The sequence below is a fragment of the Danio rerio genome, chromosome 16 (genome assembly GCF_049306965.1).
Source record: "Danio rerio strain Tuebingen ecotype United States chromosome 16, GRCz12tu, whole genome shotgun sequence".
NCBI classification, from domain to species: Eukaryota; Metazoa; Chordata; class Actinopteri; order Cypriniformes; family Danionidae; genus Danio; species Danio rerio.
The window spans coordinates 23,753,735-23,781,420 of record NC_133191.1 but is presented as its reverse complement, the minus strand read 5'-3'; the positions used below and the strand labels follow the sequence as shown (position 1 = coordinate 23,781,420).

At 37.1% G+C, this 27,686-nt stretch overlaps 2 protein-coding genes across 6 annotated transcripts in view; both read left to right on the top strand.

Annotated features, from left to right (window-relative positions):
- The window catches only part of LOC101885445 (uncharacterized), a 31,210-nt gene extending 9,565 nt beyond the window's left edge, over positions 1-21,645 (top strand). The window contains exons 1-8 of one of the 4 annotated variants that reach the window (XM_021472990.3): positions 12,792-13,000; positions 13,930-14,241; positions 14,322-14,642; positions 16,398-16,436; positions 16,532-16,699; positions 17,147-17,194; positions 17,279-17,335; positions 19,606-21,645. In XM_021472990.3, the coding sequence (XP_021328665.2) occupies positions 12,928-13,000; positions 13,930-14,241; positions 14,322-14,642; positions 16,398-16,436; positions 16,532-16,699; positions 17,147-17,194; positions 17,279-17,335; positions 19,606-19,682 (1,095 nt within the window). In that variant the 5' untranslated portion in view covers positions 12,792-12,927 and the 3' untranslated portion in view covers positions 19,683-21,645. Of the gene's footprint in view, positions 1-12,791; positions 13,001-13,929; positions 14,242-14,321; positions 14,643-16,391; positions 16,437-16,531; positions 16,700-17,146; positions 17,195-17,278; positions 17,336-19,605 lie in introns of those variants that run through there. The other 3 variants (XM_073925500.1, XM_073925499.1, XM_073925501.1) reach the window with 3 other exon arrangements.
- Positions 1-27,686, top strand: part of tuft1a (tuftelin 1a) — a 198,190-nt gene that overhangs the window by 152,496 nt on the left and 18,008 nt on the right. The window contains exon 1 of one of the 2 annotated variants that reach the window (NM_001080001.1): positions 23,631-23,745. The exons of the other annotated variant lie outside the window; for it this stretch is intronic. Within the exon in view, the coding sequence (NP_001073470.1) occupies positions 23,689-23,745 (57 nt within the window). The 5' untranslated portion in view covers positions 23,631-23,688. Of the gene's footprint in view, positions 1-23,630; positions 23,746-27,686 lie in introns of those variants that run through there. 2 annotated transcript variants of the gene reach the window in all.

The following is a 27,686-nucleotide window of genomic DNA, read 5'->3' as shown; positions in this document are numbered from 1 at the left end:
TATAATTTTTTGGCTACACCTTGGTATACAGCCTAGGCTCATTGTGGAAACATAGCCCCGCAGACGTTCCTGTAGGCTGCAAAATACGTCCTGGGAGGTACGTATTTGTGCAGTTTTTATTTTCGCCAATCCGCAAGTGGCCGCTTTGCGCACTTTTTCGCATCTCTAACGGCTCTTGGGAGCGCGCGCCGTTCGTGCCCGCGCTGTTCTCGAGCAAAACGCCGCCGGAGGCTGCTGTCGAGCGACCGTCTGTCCCAAGCGATGATTTACAAAAGAAAAAAAGCAAAAGCCCTCGTCTAATTTTGACCGCATTTTCGGGTTTCGCTGCATTCTCGCCCCGTCGCGAACCCGCTTTTATTTTTTGGATTCTGTTTTTCATCTTGCCTGATTTCTGGAACTGCTCTTCCCTGGACTCAAACCCGGTCGTCGTCGCCGCGGCCGGCTCCTCCTCCTCCGGGCCTCCACTCCGCCGACATAACAATGCGAGCTAAGCGGACAAACTGGTTGTGGTGGGAAAGTCCCCTACACGGAGGTGAGCCGTCGCAGCCAGCGAGCACAAAGAAGAGGAGCGGCGTCACACCACCCCGCATCATTCACTCAAAAAAAAACTAAATGTGGCCACACGTACCTCCGGCCATGTAAATTGATGTCTCCAGAAACGTCAGCGGGGCTACATTTTCGGAATGAGCCTGGGTTGTTAGTATGTGTGGAAGTAAAGTACATTTTTACTTAAACTAAAGACTTGCTGAATCAGTTGATATAGAAGACTGCAGTAATGACTGCTAAAAAATCTGCATTTTACAATATACACTACCAGTCAAAAGTTTGGGGTCATTAAGATTTTTAAATATTTAAAAATAAACTGTCCTGCTCACTTAAGCTGCATTTATTTAATCAAAATACTGCGCAAATTGTGAAATGCTTTTGCACTATAAAATAAGTGTTCAAAGGTATTTCATCATTTAATTTATTCCAGTGATTGAAATGCAGAATTTTCAGCTTCATTACTCCAGTCTTCAGAGTGACAAGATCCTTCAGAAATCACTCTAAAATTAATAATTACTCTTATTAATAATGCTAACAGTAATGAAAGCAATAATCACTGGAGTAAAAATTTCATTTGAAACTACATACAATAAGTAAGCAGTTATTTAAAGTTTTAATAAATATTGGACAATTGCTTTACATTTAATAAATGCCACCTTGACTAACAGAATAATTTGACCCCAAACTTTTGAACTGTAGTGTAAATTTTTGACCAAAAATAGTACTAAATCAAAAACTCCAATGAGCCTCCATCCAACCTCACCCCATGGTGAAACAATCAGGACTTAACAAGCAACAACAACAACAACAAAAACACTTAATTTCCATAAATTGGCAGAAAAGGGCATCACACGTATTAATCATGTTTATCATTACAAACATGGTTTCATTTTCTTTCTTAGTCCATGATTACGGTAAACGGTATCACTTCCTTAATTATTTATAACTCAAATCCCCTTACTGAGTTCCAAAATCAACACCAGAACCATTATTATTCACAATACACTGTAGCATAAGCAACAAAATTAGTTTATACTCCACAAATAGTTATATTTAAAAAAAAAATACATTTATAATCATTTCAAATAAAACCATAAATTGATCAATAATAAAGTGAAAAGAAGACCTTACTATTGCTCCTGTAAACCCAAGTTAGTTGACTTTACTAGATTGTTGCATGAATACCCGTTGCACAAATTAAGTTTAGTTTTTACATATATTCAAAATAGGTTAAGATGTATAAAAAGAAAATCTTTAGTGGGTGTAGAATGTGGGAAACCAGTTTATTATGTTAACCAATCATATTGTACCTGTTTGGTGCAACCCCACCCCGTGGGGGTCAAAGGGGTTAACCCGGAAAGTTAATGACAAAGTTGAGAGGAAGTGCGTTGTTCATGCAATCTGTTTAATAAAAAGTAATCTGTGAAACGAATGAAGAATTTACTCTCATGACATGGTGTCAGAATCGTACGTTATACCCACGAGCAAGCTCGCCCAGTTTAGGAACTGACAATGTCAAAGTTCAACCCACCAGAAGCCTTTGATTTCGCGCAGCCTGCAACCTGGCCCGCGTGGATCCAGCAGTTCTCCCGGTTCCGCATCGCGACGAAACTGAACAAGGAAGACAGTGAAGTACAAGTTAACTCTCTGTTGTATGCAATGGGCAGGGATGCCGAAACGATATTCGGATCGTTCACGTTTGCCGAAGCTTCAGACGCAAATAATTACGAGACTGTAGTCGGCAAATTTAATGAACATTTTGTGCACAGGAGGAAAGTTATTCATGAGAGAGCCTGTTTTCATCAGCGCACACAGAGATCGGGAGAGACTGTTGAAGCTTTTGTCAGGTGTCTTTATGAACTGGCTGAATACTGTGAGTTTGGCGCGAGCAAAGTTGAACAAATACGAGACAGAGTTGTCATAGGGATTGCAGATCGTGACAATTCTCAGAAGTTACAAATGGAACCCGAACTAACGTTGGATAAAGCGGTCCAGATCGCCCAGCAGTCGGAGCTTATTAAGACGCAAAATGCGATTGGTGGAGCAGCCGCTGATGTGAGCGCCGTACAGCACGGACATTACAAAAGTTCAAAGCGTTTTTTGGGGCCACCGAAAAAGGAAAAAGGTGGAGAGAGAAAACCGATTGTGGACTGCACACGCTGTAATCACACACACAATGAGAATAATTGCCCTGCACGAAACAAGAGGTGTAGAAGATGCAATAAGCTGGGACATTTTGCAATTGCATGTAAAACTAAAAATGTCAAAGAGCTTGTAGTGTGTGATAGTGAAACTGGCGATTCATTTTTCCTGGGCTCTGTAATGAATGAGTCAGCTGCAGAAGACAGGTGTGTGCTACTCTGCCTATTCAAGGCAGGTTGGTCCAATTTAAAATTGATACCTGAGCCGACATCAGCATCATGTCGAGCTCAGTGTTTGAAAGCTTACAAGAGTGCCCCCCGCTGGTTAAAACAAGTATAAATGTGAGAAGCCCAGGGGGAAAAGTGAATTGCATGGGGAAATTTCTAGCAAACACTAAAAGAAAAGGAAAAAATTTGAATTTTGGGTTTTTGTAATTGATGGGCCATTTGCCAACAATTTTCTTAGTCGTAGCACTGCCTGTACGATGGATCTAGTACAGAGAGTGGATGAAATTACAGACCACAGTGATGTCTATGGAGACATTGGGTTGCTTAATTGTGAACCAGTAAAAATTGAGCTAAAGTCAGATGTTACTCCCTATAGTCTGTCCACCCCTCGAAGAATTCCCTTTCCTCTATTGCCTAAAGTGGAAAAAGAGCTCGAATGTATGCAGTCCTTGGGGATCATTTCCGAAGTCACTGAACCGACCGAATGGTGTGCCCCAATGGTGCTTGTAGTGAAAAAGAATGGTTCAGTTAATATTTGTGTAGACCTGAAATGGCTCAATCAGGCGGTTTTGTTTTAAAAGATTGCCGTTTGGGGTCACTTCGGCCTCTGAGATTTTCCAAAAGGAAATGAGCAAACTCCTAATTGGGCACAAAGGCATGGTAGTTGTCATGGATGACATACTAGTCTGGGGTAAAGATCAAAATGAGCAGGACGAGAATCTTGGGGCTGTTTTGAAAACTATCAGAGAGTCAGGTCTGAAATTAAATCATGATAAATGTCACTTCAACAAACCTGAGCTACGGTATTTTGGGCACACCATCAGTCAGAACGGTATCAAGCCGGACGCAACCATGGTAACAGCGATTACTGAGATGCCTAGTCCCACTAATGTGACTGAGCTAAGGCAAATTTAAGGAATGATCAATTATTTAGGCAAATTTGTGCCAGGGCTTTCAACAGTGCTGCAACCAGTTACAGCTCTGCTGAAGAAAGATGCAGTCTGGATTTGGTCCGAGGTCCAGGAGCAGGCTCTGAGTAAGGTAAAATCCATGTTGGCCACAGCTCCGACTCTGGCATATTATGACCCTGAAAAACCCACAATGGTTAGTGCTGATGCGAGCAGTTTTGGGTTGGGAGCTGCTCTGCTTCAAGTTCATGGTACTGTGACACGAGCAGTCGCATTCTGCTCGATAACTTTGACTGAAGCAGAGCGCAGGTACTCACAAATTGAAAAGGAGTGCTTGGCGGGAGTGTGGGCCTGCGAGCGTTTTGCTCGTTACCTTCAAGGATTGGAACAATTTTGCCTGCAGACAGATCATAAACCGCTAGTTCCACTAAAAAATTCGTATGATATTGATCGTGCTCCGTTAAGATGTCAGCGTTTGCTAATGCGACTAACGCGCTTCAATGCAAAGGCAGTCCATGTTCCAGGTAAATGTTTGGTGGTGGCGGACACGCTTTCTCGGAAACCTTTGAGTGGGCACTTCCCCTCAGAGATGGAAGATGAGGTGAAGGCATATGTTGCATCTAAAGAGGTGTCACAATCCACGCTCGATTCCATTAGGAAGGCTACAGAGTTAGATGCAGATCTCCAGGCAGTGATAGGTTTTCTCAGCATGGGTTGGCCAAAGCACATACCCTTCCCCTTGAGTCATTATCATACAGCCAGGGCTTCATTGTCTTTTGTCAATGGGTTAGTCTTGTATGAGGACAGAATTGTCGTTCCTGTGTCGATGAGGGAGGAAGTGTTAAGCCAAATTCATGAAGGACATCAGGGGCTCGCAAAGTGTCGCCAGAGGGCAAAGATGTCAGTTTGGTTTGCCAGGACTTGGCAATGACATCAACAGGATTGTTTCAGGGTGCACATTTTGTAGGGCTCATAAACCCACACAAAGAAAAAAAAACCTGATCACTACACCCCTGCCTACTGGTCCCTGGTGTAAGATTGCTGCAGATTTATGTGAGTTGAATGGGAAAACTTACTTAGTAGTTGTAGACTACCACTCACGTGACATTGAAATAGCTCACCTGCAAACACCATCCAGCTTCAATGTTATCAGCAGACTGAAGTGCATGTTTGTGAGATGGGGTATTCCCAGGAAGCTTGTATCTGACAATGGCCCACAGTTTGCCTCAGCTGAATTTAGACAGTTTTGTACAGACTATGATTTCCATCATACAACTTCAAGTCCTCGTTTTCCCCAAGCCAATGGGGCTGCAAAGAGAGCAGTTCAAACTGCAAAACGGATTCTCTGCCAACCTGATCCTCACCTGGCATTGATGTGTTACCGTGCGACTCCGGTCGTTGCAACTGAACTTAGCCCTGCACAATTAATGACTGGATGGCAGATTAGAACCAAACTGCCAATGCTTGAGGAAAAATATCAACCTCAACCCAATGATCTTACATTTACATTTACATTACATTTAGTCATTTAGCAGACGCTTTTATCCAAAGCGACTTACAAATGAGGACAAGGAAGCAATTTACACAACCAAGAGCAACAATGAATAAGTGCTATAGGCAAGTTTCAGGTCTGTAAAGTCTAAGAAGGGAAGTATTAGTAGTATTAGTTTTTTTTTTTTTTTTGTACAGTTAGTGTGATATTCAGAGAGGCAATTGCAGATTAGGAAGTGTAGTGGAGACTAAATAGTTGGGTTTTTAGTAGTTTCTTAAAAGTAGCGAGTGACTCTGCTGTTCTGATGCAATTAGGGAGTTCATTCCACCAACTGGGCAGATTGAGCATGAGCGTTCGCGAAAGTGATTTCTTCCCTCTTTGGGATGGAACCACGAGGCGACGTTCATTCACAGAACGCAAGTTTCTGGAGGGCACATAGATCTGCAGAAGCGAGAGCAGATAAGAAGGAGCAAGGCCAGAAGTCACTTTGTAGGCAAACATCAGAGCTTTGAATTTGATGCGAGCAGCAACTGGCAGCCAGTGCAAACGGACTAGCAGCGGAGTGACATGTGCTCGTTTAGGTTCATTGAAGACCACTCGTGCTGCTGCATTCTGGAGCAGTTGAAGAGGCTTGATAGAGCTAGCTGGAAGCCCAGCTAGTAGAGAGTTGCAGTAATCCAGTTTGGAGAGAACAAGAGCTTGAACAAGGAGTTGAGCTGCATGTTCAGATAAGAAGGGTCGGATCTTTCTGATGTTATAGAGTGCGAATCTGCACGATCGAGCAGTTCTAGAAATGTGGTCAGAGAAGTTTAGTTGATCATCAATCGTTACTCCAAGGCTTTTCACCATTTTGGATGCAGTAATGGTTGCCCCATCCATCTGGATTGAAAAGTTATTGTGTAGGGTCGAGTTGGCAGAAACTACAAGCATTTCCGTTTTTGCGAGGTTCAGCTGAAGATGATGATCTTTCATCCAGTGTGAAATATCCAACAGGCAGGCTGAGATGCAAGCTGGAACCGAGGGATCATCAGGATGAAAAGAGAGGTATAGCTGGGTGTCATCAGCATAGCAGTGGTAGGAGAATCCATGTCTCTGGATGACTGGTCCTAGAGATGATGTGTAGATGGAGAAGAGAAGTGGCCCAAGAACAGAGCCTTGAGGTACCCCAGTGTTTAGATGCTGTAGGTTGGACACCTCTCCCCTCCAAGACACCCTGAATGACCTGTCAGTGAGGTAGGATCTGAACCATTGTATAACAGTGCCCGCAATGCCCAGTGACTCAAGCGTAGATAGCAGGATCTGGTGGTTGACAGTGTCAAAAGCAGCTGACAAGTCCAGCAAAATGAGGACTGATGATTTAGAGTCTGCTTTAGCCAGTCTGAGATCCTCCACGACCGAGAGCAGGGCAGTCTCAGTTGAGTGGCCTTTCTTAAAGCCGGATTGCTTGTTGTCCATGAGATTGTTTTAAGTAAGAAAGTCCAGGACTTGATTGAACACTACTTTCTCCAGAATCTTGGCCATGAATGGAAGCAGGGATACTGGTCTGTAGTTTTCAAGTAGCGTATGGTCCAGGTTGGGTTTCTTTAGCAGTGGGGTTACTCTAGCCTGCTTAAATGAAGTGGGGAATAAACCAGAGTCAAGAGATGTGTTAATTATGTGAGTCAGTGTTGGTATGACTGCAGGAGAGATGGCTTGCAAGAGATGAGAGGGAATGGGATCGAGTGGACAGGTGGTTGCATGGCTAGATAGCACGAGTTTGGACACCTCAGACTCAGAGAGCTGAGAAAAAGAGGCGAGTGTGTGTGGTGTTGCTGGTGTACCTTGCGTGTTTGTTGTAGGTGCCGCAAATTGAGCGCTGATTTTTGCAGTTTTGGTGCAAAAGAATGTAGCAAAGTCATCAGTAGTAAGTGTGGAGGATGCAAGTGGAGGAGGAGGATAGAGGAGGGAGGAAAATGTTTTAAAAAGTAGGCGAGGATTAGTGGCATTGTTGATTTTCAGACGGTAATATGTCTGCTTTGCCAAAGCAACCTCAGCTGAGAAAGAGGACAGAAGAGTTTGGTATGTTAAGAGCTGTGCAGGATTTTTAGTTTTCCGCCAAATTCTTTCTGCAGCTCGAAGTTTTGAGCGATGCTCACGGAGAGCATCCGAGAGCCAGGGTGCAGGAGGACTGGCACGGGCTGGCCTGGATTCAGGAGGACATAATCGGTCTAGACATGATGCTAGTGTGGAGCAGAGTGTATCAGAGGCACTGTTCGAATCAAGTGCAGAGAGTTTGCAAGATGGAGGAAGAGAGTCTGAAACAATGGTGGATAGTCTATTGGGTGAGAGAGATCGTAGGTTTCTGCGAAAGGTAACAAATGTTGGAGTGTGTGGTGGCTCAGGAGTAATGTGGATGTTGAGAGACAGAAGGAAATGATCCGATATTTGCAGTGGAGTTACTATTGTTTGATCAGCGAAGCAGTGTCGTGTGTAAATAAGGTCTAGCTGATTACCTGATTTTTGGGTAGCAGAGGTAGGTGCTCTTTTTAGGTCAAAAGAGGCAAGCAGAGTCTGAAAGTCTGCAGCTTGCGGTTTGTCAACGTAAATGTTGAAGTCACCTAGCACCAACAAGGGAGTGTCAATATTAGAAAAAGATGAGAGAAGAACATCCAGTTCATCTAAGAAGTGACCTAATTTACCTGGTGGGCGGTAGATGACAACCACATTTATGTAGAAGGGGTGGATAATGGTGACTGCATGGAATTCAAAGGAGCTGATTGTAGGCAGGGACGTTATCAGAGTAAATTTCCATTCTTTGGAAATTAGTAGTCCAGTCCCACCCCCTCTTCCTGTGTGACGAGGAGTGTGGGAAAAAAGAGAAATTAGCAGAAAGAGTAGCATGTGTAGCAGTGTCCTCCGGCCTCAACCAGGTCTCAGTTAGAGCCATGAGATTATAGTCAGAATATGTAGCTATGGAGGTAATAAAATCTGCCTTGTTAACAGCTGATTGACAATTCCAGAGGCCCACGGAGAGAGAGAGTTGTGAAATAGCAGATACATGTATGAACGAAGGTTGTGAGGATTACGCCTGCAGCGTACCTCCCGTGTTTTGCGAGTGTTAGTAACAACAGGAATTAGAAAACACATAATAAAAGTGCACTGACAACAAAAGATAAAGTAAAAAAAAAAGAAAGTAAAGTACTCAAGTGCTTTGTCGGTGTCTTTGCTCGGTGGAGTCGCGCAGGTAGAGTCGATGGTCTTTACACTCGTCGGTCTTTACACAAGGCGGTCTTCACACGAGGCTGCCGCGACCGCTGCCGCGGTGAACTAGTTGTTTATATAACCCCAAAGCACTAGCTGATTGAATTCAGCTGGACACGCCTCCCGAGTCAAAACAAGGGCCGAAACTGAGGCGGACGACGCGAAACCGTCCGCGTTCGCTACACAAGCTCTTATAGTAACCAAGGAAACAGTGGCTAAACACTTCTAGTATGATACACAACTGAAAGCAAGTTTAAATGTCCTACAACTTTACACAAACAGCTGAAAACAAGTCCTCAAACCATACACAACAACTGAAACAAGTCTTAAATGTACTTACAGGCTGCTGGTCTCGATGTTAAAGTGCTTCTCCTGCCGACTAAGCTAGCGTGCTCACTATATAGTGGTTAACTGGCGTTTGGACACGCCTCCCGAGTCAAAACAAGGGCCGAAACTGAGGCGGACGACGCGAAACCGTCCGCGTTCGCTACACAAGCTCTTATAGTAACCAAGGAAACAGTGGCTAAACACTTCTAGTATGATACACAACTGAAAGCAAGTTTAAATGTCCTACAACTTTACACAAACAGCTGAAAACAAGTCCTCAAACCATACACAACAACTGAAACAAGTCTTAAATGTACTTACAGGCTGCTGGTCTCGATGTTAAAGTGCTTCTCCTGCCGACTAAGCTAGCGTGCTCACTATATAGTGGTTAACTGGCGTTTGGACACGCCTCCCGAGTCAAAACAAGGGCCGAAACTGAGGCGGACGACGCGAAACCGTCCGCGTTCGCTACACAAGCTCTTATAGTAACCAAGGAAACAGTGGCTAAACACTTCTAGTATGATACACAACTGAAAGCAAGTTTAAATGTCCTACAACTTTACACAAACAGCTGAAAACAAGTCCTCAAACCATACACAACAACTGAAACAAGTCTTAAATGTACTTACAGGCTGCTGGTCTCGATGTTAAAGTGCTTCTCCTGCCGACTAAGCTAGCGTGCTCACTATATAGTGGTTAACTGGCGTTTGGACACGCCTCCCGAGTCAAAACAAGGGCCGAAACTGAGGCGGACGACGCGAAACCGTCCGCGTTCGCTACACAAGCTCTTATAGTAACCAAGGAAACAGTGGCTAAACACTTCTAGTATGATACACAACTGAAAGCAAGTTTAAATGTCCTACAACTTTACACAAACAGCTGAAAACAAGTCCTCAAACCATACACAACAACTGAAACAAGTCTTAAATGTACTTACAGGCTGCTGGTCTCGATGTTAAAGTGCTTCTCAACTTTAACATCCACTTAAAGCAGTGGAGAAGAAAGATAAAGCTGCAAAGGAGTCTTACAAGTTCTATTATGACCGGAGACACTCTGCTCGCACACTACCCGAGTTACATCCTGGTGAGAAGGTTCTTCTTAAGCTGGACAGTGAAAAGCACTGGAAAACACCAGCGGTTGTGCTAAACAAAACATCAGAACCAAGATCGTACTTGGTGCAAACTTAAAAAGGAGCTGTCCTGCGTAGAAACAGGAAGCATTTGCAAGCAATGCCATCGCAACCAGATGCTACAATCCAAGCAGAATTGTAGGAAGAAAAAGAACCAGCTCTGTCTGGGACTGAACATTCAAATACTCACACAGTTGACCCAGCAACACCTTTACTGGACACTAAACCACCAGTTACGACTTCCAGTGGAAGGGTGGTGAAAACGCCCAAACGTTACTTAGACTAATGCCTAGTTTACACTAGAGGATTTTAAGCCTGATTTGAGCCCGATTTGGAAGTTAACGAGCTCGCCGACAGATCGGGCTGTGATCGGGAAGAAATCTGCGGGTGCTCGACGCTCTTTATGTGTGAACTACTGAGCAACGCATCAACGAGGCTCACTGACGCGTCGCCGACACCTCGCAGACGGAAATCCAACATTTAGCATGCTAAATATTCCAGAGCAGTCGGCCGACTCAACCCCACGTGTGGTCAGATGTAGTGACGAGCTGCAGCCAATGAGAGAGCATATCAGCATGAGCTGAATGCCTGTGTGTTCAGGAGCTCAGCAGAAACATCTGTGATTGGTCAGAATGGGCATCGGTGCACTGGCTTCATTCTGCGTTAGCACAGACATGAGAGTAGGCTATATTAACAGTGGAACTAGAATTCTGTAACTATTAGAATTACCATACTGCTCATTCTGACCATTCTCATATGAAACGCCATATTGTCACAACATATTTACATTCAAAGCTATCATTGAGATATTAAAATTAAGCTTTGAATGTCTGGCATCATGTTTAATGACACCATTACCCTAAAAATATAATATTTTTTTGGTAATACAGCCTATAAATATGTAGTTAAGATACTAAAACACTTAAAAGTCTTGGCTTTCATTTTCACTTTCAAACAGGAGCTATTTCAAAGCACAGAATATGCTGTTTTGAAAGATATCTGAAGTAAATTGATGTTTTTGCCATCAGAAAGTTTTGTTTATGTTAGCAGGAAGTTGCCAGGCAAGAAAATGCACACATATTTAAAGTCACAGCGAAAAGTATCAGACATGCATGTAGTCATTTTGACCAATATGGTATTTTAAGGCAGAAATGCTCAGTTCTTTACTGTTTTGTAATAAAAAAATAACAATGTCAGAAAGAAATACACTGATAGTTAGAAAACGGCAGGGTGTTATAAATATGTTTTTTTCAAAGAGTTATAAAATTACAAAAATTAAAAACTCTCTGTGTATCTATCCACTCAAACCTTGCAGATGAGTGATTAATCCGCTCGTAAATCAGCTGATTTGACGATGTTTTTAAATGCTTTCTCCAAAGCTTGAAAAGCTGTCAGTGATGTAATCAGCACACAAGCAGCCAATAGTGTTCAGCTTTTTTCTGACGACTCCTCCCTCAAATTTTCATTGGCTGTGGTTTGGTAGCTTGAATGAGCTGATGGGGAATGAGATGTTGTCAGATCATGTAGTGTGTGACCCCCCTCTTGTGGATCGTTCACGGAGTGTTGCGTAGTGTGAACACCACAGAGATTAAAAGACACAAAGTCAAGTCATGTAGTGTGAACAGCACAGCGATCTGCTGATGTTTAAAATCCTGTAGTGTGAACTAGGCTTAAATGGACTGTTTCAGGTTATAGAAAGGAATTAAGATTTGAGTTTATGAAAAAAAAAAAACTATCATTGCTTGATGTTGCACTTTAATTTGGGTATGCTGTTAAACATAAACCAATGTTTAGGGGTTTGTGTTAAAAGTGGAAAACATGATGTTCTTTTCTAAAGAGGGAAGATGTGGGAAACCAAAAGGGTTAACCCGGAAAGTGAATGACAGATTTGAGAGGAAGTGCGTTGTTCATGCGATCTGTTTAATAATAAGTAATCTGTGAAACGAATAAAGAGTTTACTCTCATGACATAGAAGACAAATTAAATATGGATTAGTAGTCTTTACCAAAAAATCATTAGTTCACTTTACTAGTGTTATGTAGGATATGTTTTGTAAAATGACTATTAAATTGCACATCATATTAATGTAAAAAAATGCTTTTATGCAATGATAATTGTTAAATTTAAGTAATCTATTATAATTAAAAATAATACCACTGACATTTTACAATTTTTAGCACAAAGAATCAAACAAATTTTACATTTTTTTATTTTTTGTTAAAGTTCTAGAAGGAACATTTCTTTCTGGCATTAGTAATCATTGCTAATAACACAAGTGTACTAATTTTGCGGTGAATCAATCAGGAATTTAATTCTTTAATGTCTGTAGAGAAATTGTTGGATGAAGAGAAAAGTGTTCTTCATCGATTTGGGGCAGTAGTCCAAAGAAAATGCATACAGTACTTCTAACAGTCTTAAACATACTTATTGGTTTCAGGGAAAAAAAAAACATTCTGATGAACTAATGTAATAAATGATTTGTATGGCCATGTTATCCCTATATAAACATGAAGCTAATTGATTTAATGATTTCAAATGTGAGCAAAACTGCTTGTCGCTTGACATTTTGCAGAAATCCCATTTCCTACTTCTGAAAAAAAATAGAAGGAAAAACCTTTGTGGCTTCTGTTTATATTAAGTTTGTCTGCAGTGAGCTGCTTAAAGACATCCATGTGATGGTGTGTTTCCTGTCTTAATACTTTCAACTTCTATATCGTATTATAGCATCTTTCTAAATAGATGCATTAGTTTAAAGGTGCAAATTAGCAGCTGAAATACACAGTCTCACTGACGGGGAGGAATGAGCACAAGATCTTACTTCCTCCTTTCACTTTACATTTCGGCAACTCTGTGAAAGTGCAGTGATGTGGCCTGTGCTCACATAGAGGTCTGTTACCCTGCAGTGAGCATTTGTAGATGATGGGGAGTGTTCAGCTTTCATATTTCCGACTTTTAAATCTTTTTATAGCTGCTTTATTGGAATGCGGAGGTAAGTGTCTTTTATATGAAGTAAAATTACTTAACAAAGCAAAATGAATATTATTTATGCACTTGGGTGTGTAAATGTGCCATGGGTGTAACATGAATATCATCAATGCCATTTACACGTTACATAATGTTAACTTATTTGGAAGTTGACCTCAGCTGATCTTTTTGTGTGCTTATGTACAGGTTCTGTTCAGCCTGATCTCATGAGAAAATATAAGTATTTTACGTTTTGTCAGTTCAGTGGTTAATTCATACAAGTTCAGTCTTACTATTTTAAAATGGAGGCATGGCACCTAACCCCACCCCTAAACCCAACCGTCATTGAGGGATGAGCAAATCGTACTAAATTGTACGATTTAGATCATACGAATTCATACAAATTAGCCACTAAATCAAAAAGTTACAAATTGCCGTGAGATTTTGTTGGTTCTGTTCTAAAATTATATAAAAGAAAGTTTAAAAAAGGTTACTGTAGAAGAAATTGTGTAACTTAAGATGGTCTTTGTTTTAACTGTTTGTTGTTGTGCGACAACTTGACATAAGATTGTAATAAACCTTAATCCCGACCATTTGCAATTACTGTATGTGTAGCAAAATAGCAAAGAGCAAAACAGTTGTTACAGTATTATTCTTCTTTGACGATAAAAACACAATTGCTCATTGTCAGCTCAGATTTATTAATTAATAATAACAGGCATTTTTCTTTAAGCCTAATAAATGCTTTAGATATATTTGTCATTGTTTGATTTGGGAACTGTATTGTGAAGTGCTACCGAGTAAATTTAGGAAATTAAATATTTTATACACACTGCATTCAGCAGGATAATTTCAGAAAATGATATCTTTATTGTAAACTATGTGGTAATTCCTATCTTTCTACATCCCAGTTCTCCAAAGATGTTTCATTTCTCGTTTTATTTTCACTCTTAGCTCAAAGACCCTGTGAACAGCCTCATCAGTTGAACATAAGCCGTGTTCAGCGTGACAGCATGTCCATTTCTTGTTTAACCACAACCCACCTGCTGGAAACTCTAACAGTGAAACTACGCAAGAATAACCCAGTTAAAGACATCTTGATCTCTCCAGCATCAGAGCACCAGAAATGGTCTGTGAGTAAACATGCTGGTAATATTAGACTTAATCTGAAAGACATCCAACAAACAGATGAAGGCCTTTATGACTGTGAGGTCTACAAAGATCAAGACTGCCTCAACGCAACTCGATTTACCCTGACAGTCAAAGGTGAGAATACACATTCTTCAAACAAGCAAATAATCCCTATTATAGAGTCATAAACATGTACTGTGTTTCTTTGGTTTTAGACTGTACAAAAATGAAGTCTGTCACTGCAGTATCAGGCTCTGCAGTGCTGCTGCCATGCTCTGAACATCCTCAACGAAACACAACTGATAAAGTCACTTGGAAAGTCATTGAAGGTCACCGGTCAACAGATATAACACAATATCGCTCATCATCCACAACCTCAAACAGCACAGAGAAACTCTCGAACCCTCTGTTTGAGAGAGCGAAACAACTAGAGAATGGTTCTCTGGTTATTAGAGATTCAGTAAAGGCTGATGATCTGTGGTATCGATGCAGAGTGAATGACACAACCTGCTATGAAGTGAAGCTGGTAATCAAAGGTGCGTTTTAAAATAATTTCACATTTTGTTCAATCTAATTAAGCAACATTAATAATATTAAACCAACTGCATAAAAACAAAAGTGATACTGTTTTTACACAACAGTTGAATTTTTTAATTATGTACAATTGTAGGACATTTTTTTCAGTTACTCTATTTAATGATGTCTGAAATAAAATCATTCAACGACAACATTTCTAACAACACTATTATTCCTTGACACAAACAATTCACTCAAAAATGAAAACTCACCCCAACAAAACCTCTGAGATCTTCATAACACATTTAAAGATATTTTAGATGAAATCCAAGAGCTCTGAGGCCCCTTGAATTTACAGAAAGAGTTGCAGTTCAGAAAGGTACCAAAATGCCTTTAAACAGTCCATGTGTTCTCAGAGGTTAATTCGTAATGTTACGAAGCTACTAGTATAATTTTTTGAACATAAAAATGACTTTATTCAACAATTTCTTCGTTTCATTATCAGCTCAGTCTGTGCATTCATGAGTGATATGCTGTGCTCGGTTTGTTTCAAACAGGGAAAGTTGAGTACATGAATTTGGAATTAACACCAAACAGAGGAAACTGTTGAATAAAGTCCTGTGACTCTTGTCATCTATGTGTCAGAGAGCTCTTGATTTTCATTTAAAATATCTTAATTTGTCAGTATAATAGCCTGGTGGGTAGTATGGTGACATGTGGCACAACTGTGCTTTGGTCATCCTGAGTTCATGTCTCGCAGACCTTTTCCAATTTGATTCCATTCTATCCCGTCTCTCTCTTTTTCCCTCTCTTAATTTCTCCAACTTTGCTCCCTGTCAAACTACTGTCCTATTACACATTCAAATCAAATTTAAGCCTCATTCACAATACAAGTGACTTGTAGCAGCAAAGCGACAACGACAAGTGACTGTTTATTTCAACGAAAAGTGAGCGACTTCTGGCGACCTCCGTCTACACGAGCAACAGCGAACAATAGCGAGCGGGTCGGCGTGTTGAACGATGTGACAAATTTGAGAATCCTTCAACTTTATGCAAATGAAGATCGACTTTCTTAAGCTACAGGCAATAGGAGCACCAGTAGAGCTCACGTGATCCTCTCAGCTCTTGCTGAGGCCGGTTGTATTCTCCATGCGATAGACCCACACAGACTGCGTTTGCAGCAGATCGCCACCCAGAGCGACAGGCAGCTACAAAGTCGTTACTAATGTGCATGAGGCATTAATCCTTAAGATTTTTTGGGATAACTTAATTGTTTTATGTTCAATCTACTTAAGTTTGTAAAAAATAAATAAATAAAAACATGCAATTAACTTAATTGGTTTTTGTTTGGACAACATTAAGTAATTGTGTGGAACCCATCATTTTTCACAGTGCACTAAATTAAAATATAAACATATATATAAATTTGTGTTCTGAAGATGAACAAATTGTTCTCAGGGGTTCGGAACAACATGAGGATGAGGGGATTTTTTTTTCATTTTGGGGGGAACTAACCCTTTAAAAATTCTCACTAGTAATGCATAAACTGGCAATCTTGCTTTTTATATGACAAGAATCGGTTAAACAATTGTATTGGTGTCTAAAACAAAAACTTTTAAAGAGATCAAGATTTTTACACGCATAATAAATGTATCAGATTTAGTCATTAAAACAAGACACATAAATATTCCCAGGCTGATGAGTTTATGAAAAGCATGCTAAATCCTACTGATTTTAAGGTTCTTAATGCAAAATTGTTTGCATTTTAGTTCCAGGTCTTGTTACAGCTAAATCCACAACACTGTTTACCACAGGTAAGACGTGGTTGAATATGTGTGAATGTGCCAGTCTGTGATTGAAATTGTCAAACCAAATGCACTGATAAAATGTAATCATATATTTCATGCAGTCACTCCTAAAATTCCTGCTGGCCATAGCAGGGGCAACACTGACACAACAGCAAACAATCTGACAGCAGTAGTGATGTCCACAGTGGTGTCTCTGCTTACCATCATATCACTGATCATCTGTGTCATTGTTTATTTCAAAAAACGAAAGCACATAAACAACAGCCACAGTAAGTCCACCACTGAAGTCCAGAAATGTTTAACACTATTGAGCTGTCAGACAGAGAAATGGCTTATTGGAACTAACATGGTAAATTATGACTTTTTGTCATCAGAAAATCAGTTTCATACCTTGTATACTTGTTTAGCACCTTCCTGTTATATCCTTGACTCTAGCAGAAAAGCTATTCAAACCAAACCCACAATCAAATACACAGAGAGTTATAGTATCTTACATATTTTCATTTTGTAGATGCTTTTGTTCAAATGAGTGAATGTTATTTTAGTAAAGATGTGCTTATATATTTGCAAGATTAATGTAAATGGCAAATGTATTAAGAATTAAGGAGTTTTGTAATCACCTGGGTTTAAAGACTAATGAAGCTGTGTTGCAGTGAAATGTTTTAACATGTAACTTTCATGCATGATTATAAAGTGCCTCTTTTTTTCTCTTATAGCAGAGCTCAACCGCCCGTTATCTGTATATTATTCATATGTTGCAGAAGGTACAGTAAGTGATATTTATGTTAAATGCTTAAATTGTATTAAAAAGTGTTTAAAATGTTGTTTTGTTTTGTTTTTTCTGGCAGGGTATGATGTCCCGTTGTATTCTTTAGTTGAACAGACCTCAGCATCCATGTCGACCTGTAAGTTACTGCAAAGTATTATTGATATAAGTAATGTATTTACCTTTTCTGAACTACACTTTAAAAATATATAATAAAATCTAATATTTAATCTAATATTAAATGTCAAGGATAACTAGAATTTTACAGATTTACATATTTACTTGATGTAGTAAATGCACTGAATGGAAAAAGAAGTTATAATTTTTTTTGCAATATTTAATTATGTTCTAATCATTGCAAATAAACCTAATATTAAGTTAATTTTAACTGAAATGTGATGATTTGGTTGGAATAGGAGGGAACGGACAAATTATAAATTGATAAAACTATATATAAAAAAACATATTACAGAAAAACAAATCTAGCTTGTAACTAATAAGATTTAACTGATTTGACAAAAGCAATGTTCCTTCAGCTAAAAAAGAACTTTATTAATATAAATAAATTCATGGTGGCACAGTGGGTAGCGCTGTCGCCTCTTAGCAAGAAGGTTGCTGGTTCGATCTACAGCTGGATCAGTTGGCATTTCTGTGCGGAGTTTGAATGTTCTACCAGTGTTCGCATGGATTTTCTCTGGGTGCAGTTATAGGTAAATTGCTATAAGTGAATTGGGTAGGCTAAATTGTCCATAGTGCATGTGTGTGAATAAGGGTGTATGGGTGTTTCCCAGTGATGGGTTGCAGCTGGAAGTGCATCCGCTGCATAAAACACATGCTGGATGGTGATTCATTCCACTCTGGCGACCCCAGATTAATAAAGGGACTAAGCCAAAAAGAAAATGAATGAATGAATAAATTCAAAATGCATTGCTTATAATTACTTGATATAAGATTACTCAAATTATTTAAATTTACTTATAAAGATTTGTTATTATTTTATCAAGTAATTATTTAGTCGTTTTTTTCAGTGTACAGTGTCAAATTAAAACAAATTAACCGTTAAACTAAGATAAATTGCGTAAAATTTTGTAAGAATTTTCCCATTGTGCTTTCTATACTAAAAGCTTAATGCTTCTGGGTCAAATAAAAAAATCTGATTAAATCTGAGGTTTAAATACTGCATTTTATAGACATTTATAGACATTTTATGCACTATTTTTTAGCTGGATTAGCTTGTCTGATGATCATCATATAACCACACTTTCTGATGAATCAAAAATATCACCTTAAGACTTAAAATTAAGAAATATGAAAAAATACACAAAATTTAAAACAGAAAAAACTGCAGCCATTCATTAAGGAAATAACAAAATTGCCAGGAATTTCCTTGGTCAGAATTTGGCCTTTTGAATAATAAACAAACAAAACATTATTATTAATAATACTAATACTAATACTACTACTACTACTACTACTAATAATAATAATATTAATAATAATAATAATAATAATAATAATAATAATAATAATAATAATAATAATAATAATAATAATTATATAGAGCTTAATCATTTTTAGCCTTTCGTAAAAAAAGTAAATGTGAAAATTCATGGATAACAACAGCCTCATTAGTATGAAAATTAACTTTAATATGAGCCACTTTTGGTGATTTGCACCTTTACATTGGTCATTTTTTCTTTCAAGAACAAGGTCCAAGATTTAGAATAAATGTATCTTGTAAAATGTTTTCTCCATTTAACAACAATAAAGCAGCTCAGTAGTAAAAGATTACTCCAGATTCTGCATGGTCTTAAAGGCTTTGATGGGTTATTTCCACAATTTTTTATGCCATAGCAGTCAAAATAGAACAGATGAGCTCATATATGGGGCAAATCTTGGACCTTTGTCATTGAGGGGTAGGTCTTCCGAACCATCCGAACACCCCCTGTCTACAGGCCTGTTGTTTATTGTTAGTTCATGTTAACAGTGCATTAACAATGTAAAAAAGTAATGTTAAAAAGCATGACTTTGGATTTTAATAAAGCATTAGTAAATGTTGAACTATCAATAATAAATGCCGTACAAGTAAAGAGTTCATCTAAAATCTCCTTATAAAAATTTGCATTTTTTTCCTTAGTCTTCCATGTTTCTGTTCAGTTATTTCAATATTCAATTATTCAATTTTCAAAATATTTCAATTTTAAGGGAAATGGAAAGAACTTATTAAATGTCATGAAAGTTAAACTACTGAACCTAATTACAGAAGCCTGAGAATCTGAAATCCCCCCAAGTATTGTTCATACTTAGTTTATGTAACACATTACTGTAAACCTTATTATAAACTGTGACCCTTTTTTCAATAATGACAGGTGGTGTAAAAATAATATTCTGATTTTTGTCTCCAAACAGTTGACACCAGACCATCGGAAGCCCTTGCATATGAACCATATGCCAAATGTGAAGATTATCAATTCAGAAATGAATAATGGTTGTTTTAATGTTTCTGACATTAACATCTCCGAGTATGTCCCAATTTAGCAATTATAAGGCATCTTCTATCAAAAGGGAAAATTTATTATAAGCATATAACTCTTGGTAATGCTGTTATGATTTCATTCTTTTTAATGCCGTAATGTAAAACTAATAATATGTTGTCATAAGTTCTTTCAAGCCAAACTTAAAATAGTAAAAATAGTGATTTTTATTATACCAGTCATGCAGTGATTTGTTTTGTGAGAGACAGTCATAGCATGACACAGACTGATGATCTGATAACTGAGATCTGATGTAAGAACTAAACAGTTGGAAACAGAAGTTTTAGATTCATGTAGCACCTGGTTTAGCAAAGTTAAAAGCATTAAATGTGAAAGGAAATACACAATAGGCGGGGGTTGGGCTTCCAGAAAAGCTTATTGTGGTTTTTAAGTTATCCATCAGTGTCATGTTTGCATTGCTTATTTATCTAATTCTTAACCTGTTGATATTATTATCATCATTCAAGTGAAACCATCTTTTGGTGCACTGCTAGAACCACCTTTATATGACATACAAAAGCAGACTATTAACCGCTGAGCCTTTTATGTCTTTTATAAAGAGGAGTCAAAATCCACACCCTTGACACATACTGCGTATAGTATCACTGATCCATCCCAATCTGTGGAAAAATATTGCTTAATATCAACTGTCATAAGGCATGTACAAATTGTTGAAACTATTTTTAAAATCAAGGGTAGGGTTTCTCAGAGTAATGCCAAAGGCTATTTTTCATGAAAGACTGATTATTTCTACTAAGTATAATTTACCAAATAACCAATTTACATTTAAATACAATTTAAAGCCATGGACAGAAGACCTTAGAGCAGGGGTGCCCAAACTTTTTCTTATGAAGGGCCAAAATCCAAGCTTGATTGAGAGCTGTCGGCCAAAAGTATAGCAACTGTATTACATTTGTATTACATTAAAGTTGCCATGTGTAATTTCCTGATGTATATTATAATATTTATAAATAAATAGAAACAATTACTTCAACCGTATTTACTGATGCATTATATATTTTTTTGAAACTGTATATTATTTTAGCAAACTTATTACAATAAAACCAAAAAAAAAATCTATATATAAAACAATAGAGTTCAATGTGGAATACACTAGTCATGCTGAATTTGCCTTTGCCTTGATTTGCACGTGGATGTTTTCTACTTTTTCTCTCATTTAAATTATGTAACTTTTGAAAAAAATCTGATTCATTTACAACATGTAATTGAAACATTTCATTTCAGTTAGTGTTTTTGTAGCTCAAAAGTAAAACAAATAAACAAAAGGTTACATTAAAATAGAAATGAGAATTTCTGTTAAAGTCATTAGTCAACCTTTCCCAATCATTTTCCCTCTGGCGGGCCTAATCAAATGATACTATATATTATAAAGGGCCAACTTTGACCCGCAGGCCCTAGTTTGAGCATCTCTTTCTTGGAGGCATTACGGGCACAATTGAAACTGCTATAAACAAACTTTGTTGCCTTTTTCTGTTACAATTATATTGCACTAAGTGTTTTGGGGGGATTATCAAGCTTTTTTTTATGTTTAATTTAACAGTATTAAAATGCTTGGGCTTAAGGATTTGAAACTAAGATCCTTTTTATTATTTAATGGTGATATTTCTATAAATAACTACTATTTTATTTATAAATTGTTTATAAATCTAGCAGTGATCACATTTAAAAGTCATTTTCTAAAGCCAGAAGAGTTAATACTTGAAAGTATGACAACATTTTATTGATTTATAGAAGATTTCATTGCGGTTAAAGGAGCAAACTTGATAACATGGGTGTGATGCCTTTATATGTACACATTCGTTTTTGTGGAATGACGTTTGTATTTGTTTGTTTTTTTCGCCACTAATGTTTTGTAATATGTGTACTAACAAAGTAAAAACAAAGAGAAACTCTATACAGACACATCTGGTGTTCTTGTCTATCATTTTGCGGCATTCCAGCACACGACTGAATAATTACATTTATGGTATTTGTACAAGCTCTCACTATGTTGATTTCTTCAGAAGATATCAGGTGAGACATTATAAATGAGATTCAATCAACTTAAATTATCTGTGACATGGGACGATAACCGTTTTCAGGGATTACTGCGGTTTGGAAAAGTCAATGTTTTAAAACTGGCAACATTTTCTGCTATACTGTTCCTATGGTATATGTAAGATTTTTAATTTACATTTTTTTAGGGCAACAGTATCTTCAGCAGAAAAGGTATCCAACGATGTAATTTTAAATTGGTGGTTTTGAAACTAATGAAGACAGCAGAAGTCAATGATTAGTTTCAATTATTTAGCCTGACATGTTTACTTTTCCAAAATATTTCAAATGTTTCTCAAAATAAAGTATATTGTGTTCAAAGAGGAAAAAGTTTTAGTTTTTTACCCAGACATTAAAAAATAATTTATTTTAAAGCAGTAATCATAACACCGTGAAACCGTGATATTTTTATCCAAGGTTATCATACCATCAGAATGTAATACCGGCCCATGCCTATCTTTGATATACAATTATTTTGTTTAAAGAGTTAAAATGGAAGGACAAATTTCTAACAATTTTTAATCATTGGATTATGGATCTTATGTACCATCTTACAATGGAGATGTTTCAGTACTTCACCAAAGGTCACAGTAAAAAATTACATTCAATTTGGCAGCCAGTGGTGATATAGAGCAAATGGATCCAAACATTTGCAGTTTGGCTGTTAATTATTTGTTTTTCTCTTTTTTCTTCCCTCCCCTTTATAATTTTTTTTTATTTATGTTTTCATATTATATATATATATATATATATATATATATATATATATATATATATATATATATATATATATATATATATATATATATATATATAGCACACACACATACATACATACAATAGATGAGTAAATATATAAGGGAACTTGTATTTGCTAACATATGTATGTATATTTCATGATATGATATAAACAGATTAAGATTGTGTATAATACTGCAGTGGGGCGAGAATAAATTGTCTCTATTTTTTAAATTGTTTTGAAATTGTTTAATTGAAAAAAAAATGTCAATAGAAACATCTAGAAAAAATAACTATGCTGCAAAACTGCTTATCAATCAGTCCTCCTCTAATACCAGTTGTGTCTGGTTTGGACCACAATGATGCAAAGTTGTTAAAAATGTACTTTCAGTGTGCAATACATGCACTAATTATAGCCTGTCACAAAAAAAATAAATGACATAACGTCAAATGGAATGGAGATGAATGTTAAGTCACACATAGCCTACGTGCCATTACTTAATAACTCTCATATTGCATTTTCCCTCTTCACCTATATATTCTTTTTATAATAAACTATCCTGTTTAAAATACATATTTAACTATTAACCTTCTACAATCACAGACAGTTTAGGGCTTTAACTAAAAAAATCCACTACATAACTAAAATGACCACATGTACTCCAACCTTGTACGTGGACTTGTCTTTTGTTTCTGACTTACCTGAAGTAGGCCTGACATTTTTCATCTATTCTTTAAAAAAATAAAAAATAAAAAACTGTCTAGCTTTCTACACGTTCTGCCTATTTGTATTGCTTAATTTCCGTAACCTCGGGATAGTGGAATGAGATCGTGTCTCTCAGGTGAAACACATCAACATGTTGCGGTCTCCCGCGGGCTGAGGCGAAACAAACGGAAAGACATGCCGAAGAAATGAAGTCACACGACAGATTTCACGCTATGACGCGTTACAACGACCCGTGAAACCTGCGAGGAAGGGAGGGAGATGTAGGAGAGGGAGGGGAGTGTCTATCAAAACCGTTCAGCCTGCGGTGAAAGCTGCACCGAACCTATTTATTATTCAGCGTATCGGACAACACAACAAAACACTCCGCGCGCGCTGAGGGACGTTCAGCTTTTGCTGCTCTTATTTAACTTATTTAACTTTTAATAAAGAAACGCTAAAATGAATCGAATGGGAAGTATGTGCACGTTTGATGAAATCCGAATGGATGACAGACTGGTATGTACTGTAGCAACTTATTCACTACTTAGCCTATATATATGCCTAAAAGGATGATTTGCTGACTATATTTTTTCTCTTCAAGACTAAATAGTTTATATAAATAAACCAAAGAGATACATCATGCTACACCACACTAACACCCATCATGACTTTATTGTGGTAAAAGTGTAGACAGCTTGTTTTCTGGTGCTTGTTTATTTTGTATTGTTATTATTTGTATACACACAAATAGGCTACCATTGTTAAACTGTTGCAAAATCATGACTGTTTAGAGGTTATGGTTTTACCACAATAACCATGTGTTTTGTTAAATCTTCAGTAAGATTTTTTTGTTTTGTTTTAAAGTGTAATTTTAAATTTATGTATTTAGTATTTATAAAAAACACAGAACTGGATATTTCATGTAATTATACATAATTAATATTAGTACATTTGTAACTGGGGCACTGTAAAGCGTTTCTGTATACTGAATAAAAACAAGTATTTATTGAAATTACACTTCTTGCCAGATTTAATATTCGCATGTTAAGACTTTTTGCTTAATAATATAATTTCAGAAAAAAAAGTGTTCTTTGCAAATACTAAATAGGGAAATTAACTATCAAAGTACACCTTTGTTCAAAGTCATACGGACGTGCGATTTCAGAGCGAATATTCAAAGTAGCATGGTAAACACAATGTGGACCATTACACAAGTTGTCACTGTTCAAAAATGATTGAATGTGTGAATATAAAACCAATTTTACCTAAATTCATGCCAGAGGTTTCTGGGTCATTTTCCCACCATGCTCATAAAAGTGAACTTTGATCCTCTGTAACGTATTTCTGCCTGGTGAAATATTAAATGTGCTCTGCATTCCAGATTAGGAAATTATCTACTGCTTATGGTTTTGTCCTTCATTCATCCATTATTATCAAATTTAAGTTTGTGAAAGCAGTTTATCTAAATGTATTTTTTTAATAGATTAACAGAAGTGACAAGCAGCACTAAACCTCATTTACCTCCACTCGCCCTTCTCTGTTCACAGCAGATGCTTAATCAGGTTTAATGTCACTTACTAGATATTTGGTTTCGCTAATATCCTGTGAGAGGCATTTCTGCTAGCACAGGGGGTAGTTAATCCAAATACCAGCTGTATTTGTGTCTGCCAATTCACCAGTATACTGTATATATAGAGTTTTTATATCGAGTTAGATGATCATTAACTTGATCTTTCCATCTAGGTTGTCATATTGATGACCGTTGCTGAGCAGCCTTGTGCGCTTACTGGTTTTATAGCCTATTTGTACCACACAATATAAGCTAAATAACAGAAAGGTCTGCATTTTGCACGCAAACTGGCCAAAGGAGTAGGAAGCAAGACAGGGCTCAAGCATTTACTTGATTGTAGCAGGTTTCCTTCCTTTTTAATATAATGGCCATTCAGTCTGACTTAGGAATTCAACAGGTCTGATGTGATAAAATACAGTATTGTACTGTATGTTAAGGCTACTCTTTTGCATGAATTTCATTTGCAAATATGAAAACAGAACATTGAGTCTTTTTTCAACAGGAAGCTCTTTAATGGACCCACTAAGAACAGCAAGGTCAAAGACCTACACTATGGGTTGCATTCTTAGAGTCACATGTTTCCTTTTTTAAATGACTTTCAATGATTTTGTGTTGAAGAAGAAAAAGCAAGCAAATCAAAATAATCCTATTTTTAATGGAAAGTAAAATTCTTTAAAAAACTAGTGTTGTAGCTAATTTGTTTTCCAAGTTTTGTCAGATGACCTCAGGTTACTGTATACAAGGCGTTTCCCATTTTATAAAACAGCTACACAAAAAAAAAAAAGTTTGTTCAACCTGGTGTGTACTGTATGTGTGTTTACTTTCTCTGTCCTTCATTTACTTGCTCATTCACCGCTCCTTCAATCAATACCTCTTTCACTTGTGACATGAAATTCCGAGTCAAACAACAAATAATTACCTTGTGTTTACACAATCTTTATGTGGCGTCTGTGAAAGGAAAGGTCTTGCCTCCCTCATCAAGTTCTCATTATGAAGCAGGTTGTATGATAAGCATTACCTCTGTATGTCTATGATAATTATCATTGCGTGATATACAGGTCTGTACATAGAGAACAGTAGCAATAAATATGTACACAACATGAAATTTGGCTTATCATATTGCCTTGAGGAGTTACACAGAATGCTGTGGTAAAATGTCCTCTTGCTTCACTCACCTTGTCATGTCAAGTCTTGGAAGTAATTGTACAGTACACAAATGATTATTACGGCACTGCGTAAACTCTTTTGTGTATTAGAAATGTAAATGATTTATTATTATTATGATCATTATTATTATTAATAATATTATTATATATATTACGTGTAAGTTGTGTGTTTTTACTATACTAAAACACGTAATACAAAAAAAAAAAACTAAAACAAATTAAATCAGACAACTGTAATAATCTTATCGTCTCTGGATTCATGATTTATAGTTATCTGTTTGAGTAAAATTTAGTTTTCAACCACAGTAAATTTAAACATTTTATTCTAACCAGTTGTGATTTTTCGAAAAGAAAAGATTTTTTTTTTCTTTTTTGTTATAAATAAAATGAAAATAAAACCAATGATGTTACTTTAATATGTTAATTTTTGTTTCATACTATGTATACAGTTCTCAGTATACTGTATATGAGTACCCCTTACAATTTTTTTTATTAATATTTTCTGTTAGATGCTATAATATATTATATATGTGCATATGCATTCATTTATTCAGTACTCAAGCCAAATCTTGAGCTAATCTAACAAAATAATTTATGATAACAGTATAAAAATTAGTAAACCCATATTTATATGTAACAAAAATATTAATTATTAATGTAAAAAATGGGGAAAAATCAAGAGAAGCAAATAATATATAAAATTTGTTGAGATTTTGCAGTGTGCATATACTTTTTTGGTTATATTTTGCTTATCTTACTATTTAAAAACATGATCAGTGACAAAATTGTTATTTTAATAAATATATCTGTTAATAAATCTGTTTTGCTCAAATGCACCCAATAGATTACCTATACTCACTGAGAAATTAATAAAAACATTCGTTTTTTAAAATAGAGTGCACTGAAAATAAATTATATAGAGCATAAACATTTCCCCCCAAATGTGTCAATGGACTTTGTGGCAACAGTATACACAAATACCCTTGATACCGCAAGACAACATTAACAATTAAGAACATATTTCCATATTTTTTTAAATAATATTTATTTTTTATTCCCTCATTCAGTCATTGTCAACCTTTTCAATACTTTATTAGAAATATACACATTTGTTTTCTTTTTAATATGCTACAATTAATCTACAAATTCGCCATTGTCTGTGTAAAGTCTCAGGTTTCCAGCAGCTATTCAGATTTCTTGCGTGACCTTTACATCTTTTCTGAGGAAAAAAACGTTTGTGTGATTAGCCTTGTCTTTTGTTCGTCTCTTTGAGGGGTTCAGAGGCCTGGATCCAATGACACAGTCTCGTCACGTCTTTCAAACAATCCTCTCTGTTTTCCCTCTCTTTCCCTGCCGCCCCGTCTGTCTCTTGAAGCTCTTCTCTTTGTACCTCACACCTGCGATCAGGTTTCACTCTGACCTGGTTTGATTTTTAATGAACTCACACCACTGCGCTCAATCTGTCTCTGCATCTGTTATTAATCGCATGTTTGTTTTCCACACCTCCATGCCACCACCTTGTTTCTAGTTCCTTGGTAATTGAATATGAAAATCTTATACTGCTTATATAATCTATGAATACAATTCATTCCTGTGTGGCAGTATTTGTTCAGCCAGAGGCTTTATGTGTGTTATGTGTGTGTGTGTTACAGAACAGTATGTGTTTCCAGTTTTATTTGTAATGGGAAAGTTTTATTATGTTGCTCTCTTATGTAATTATT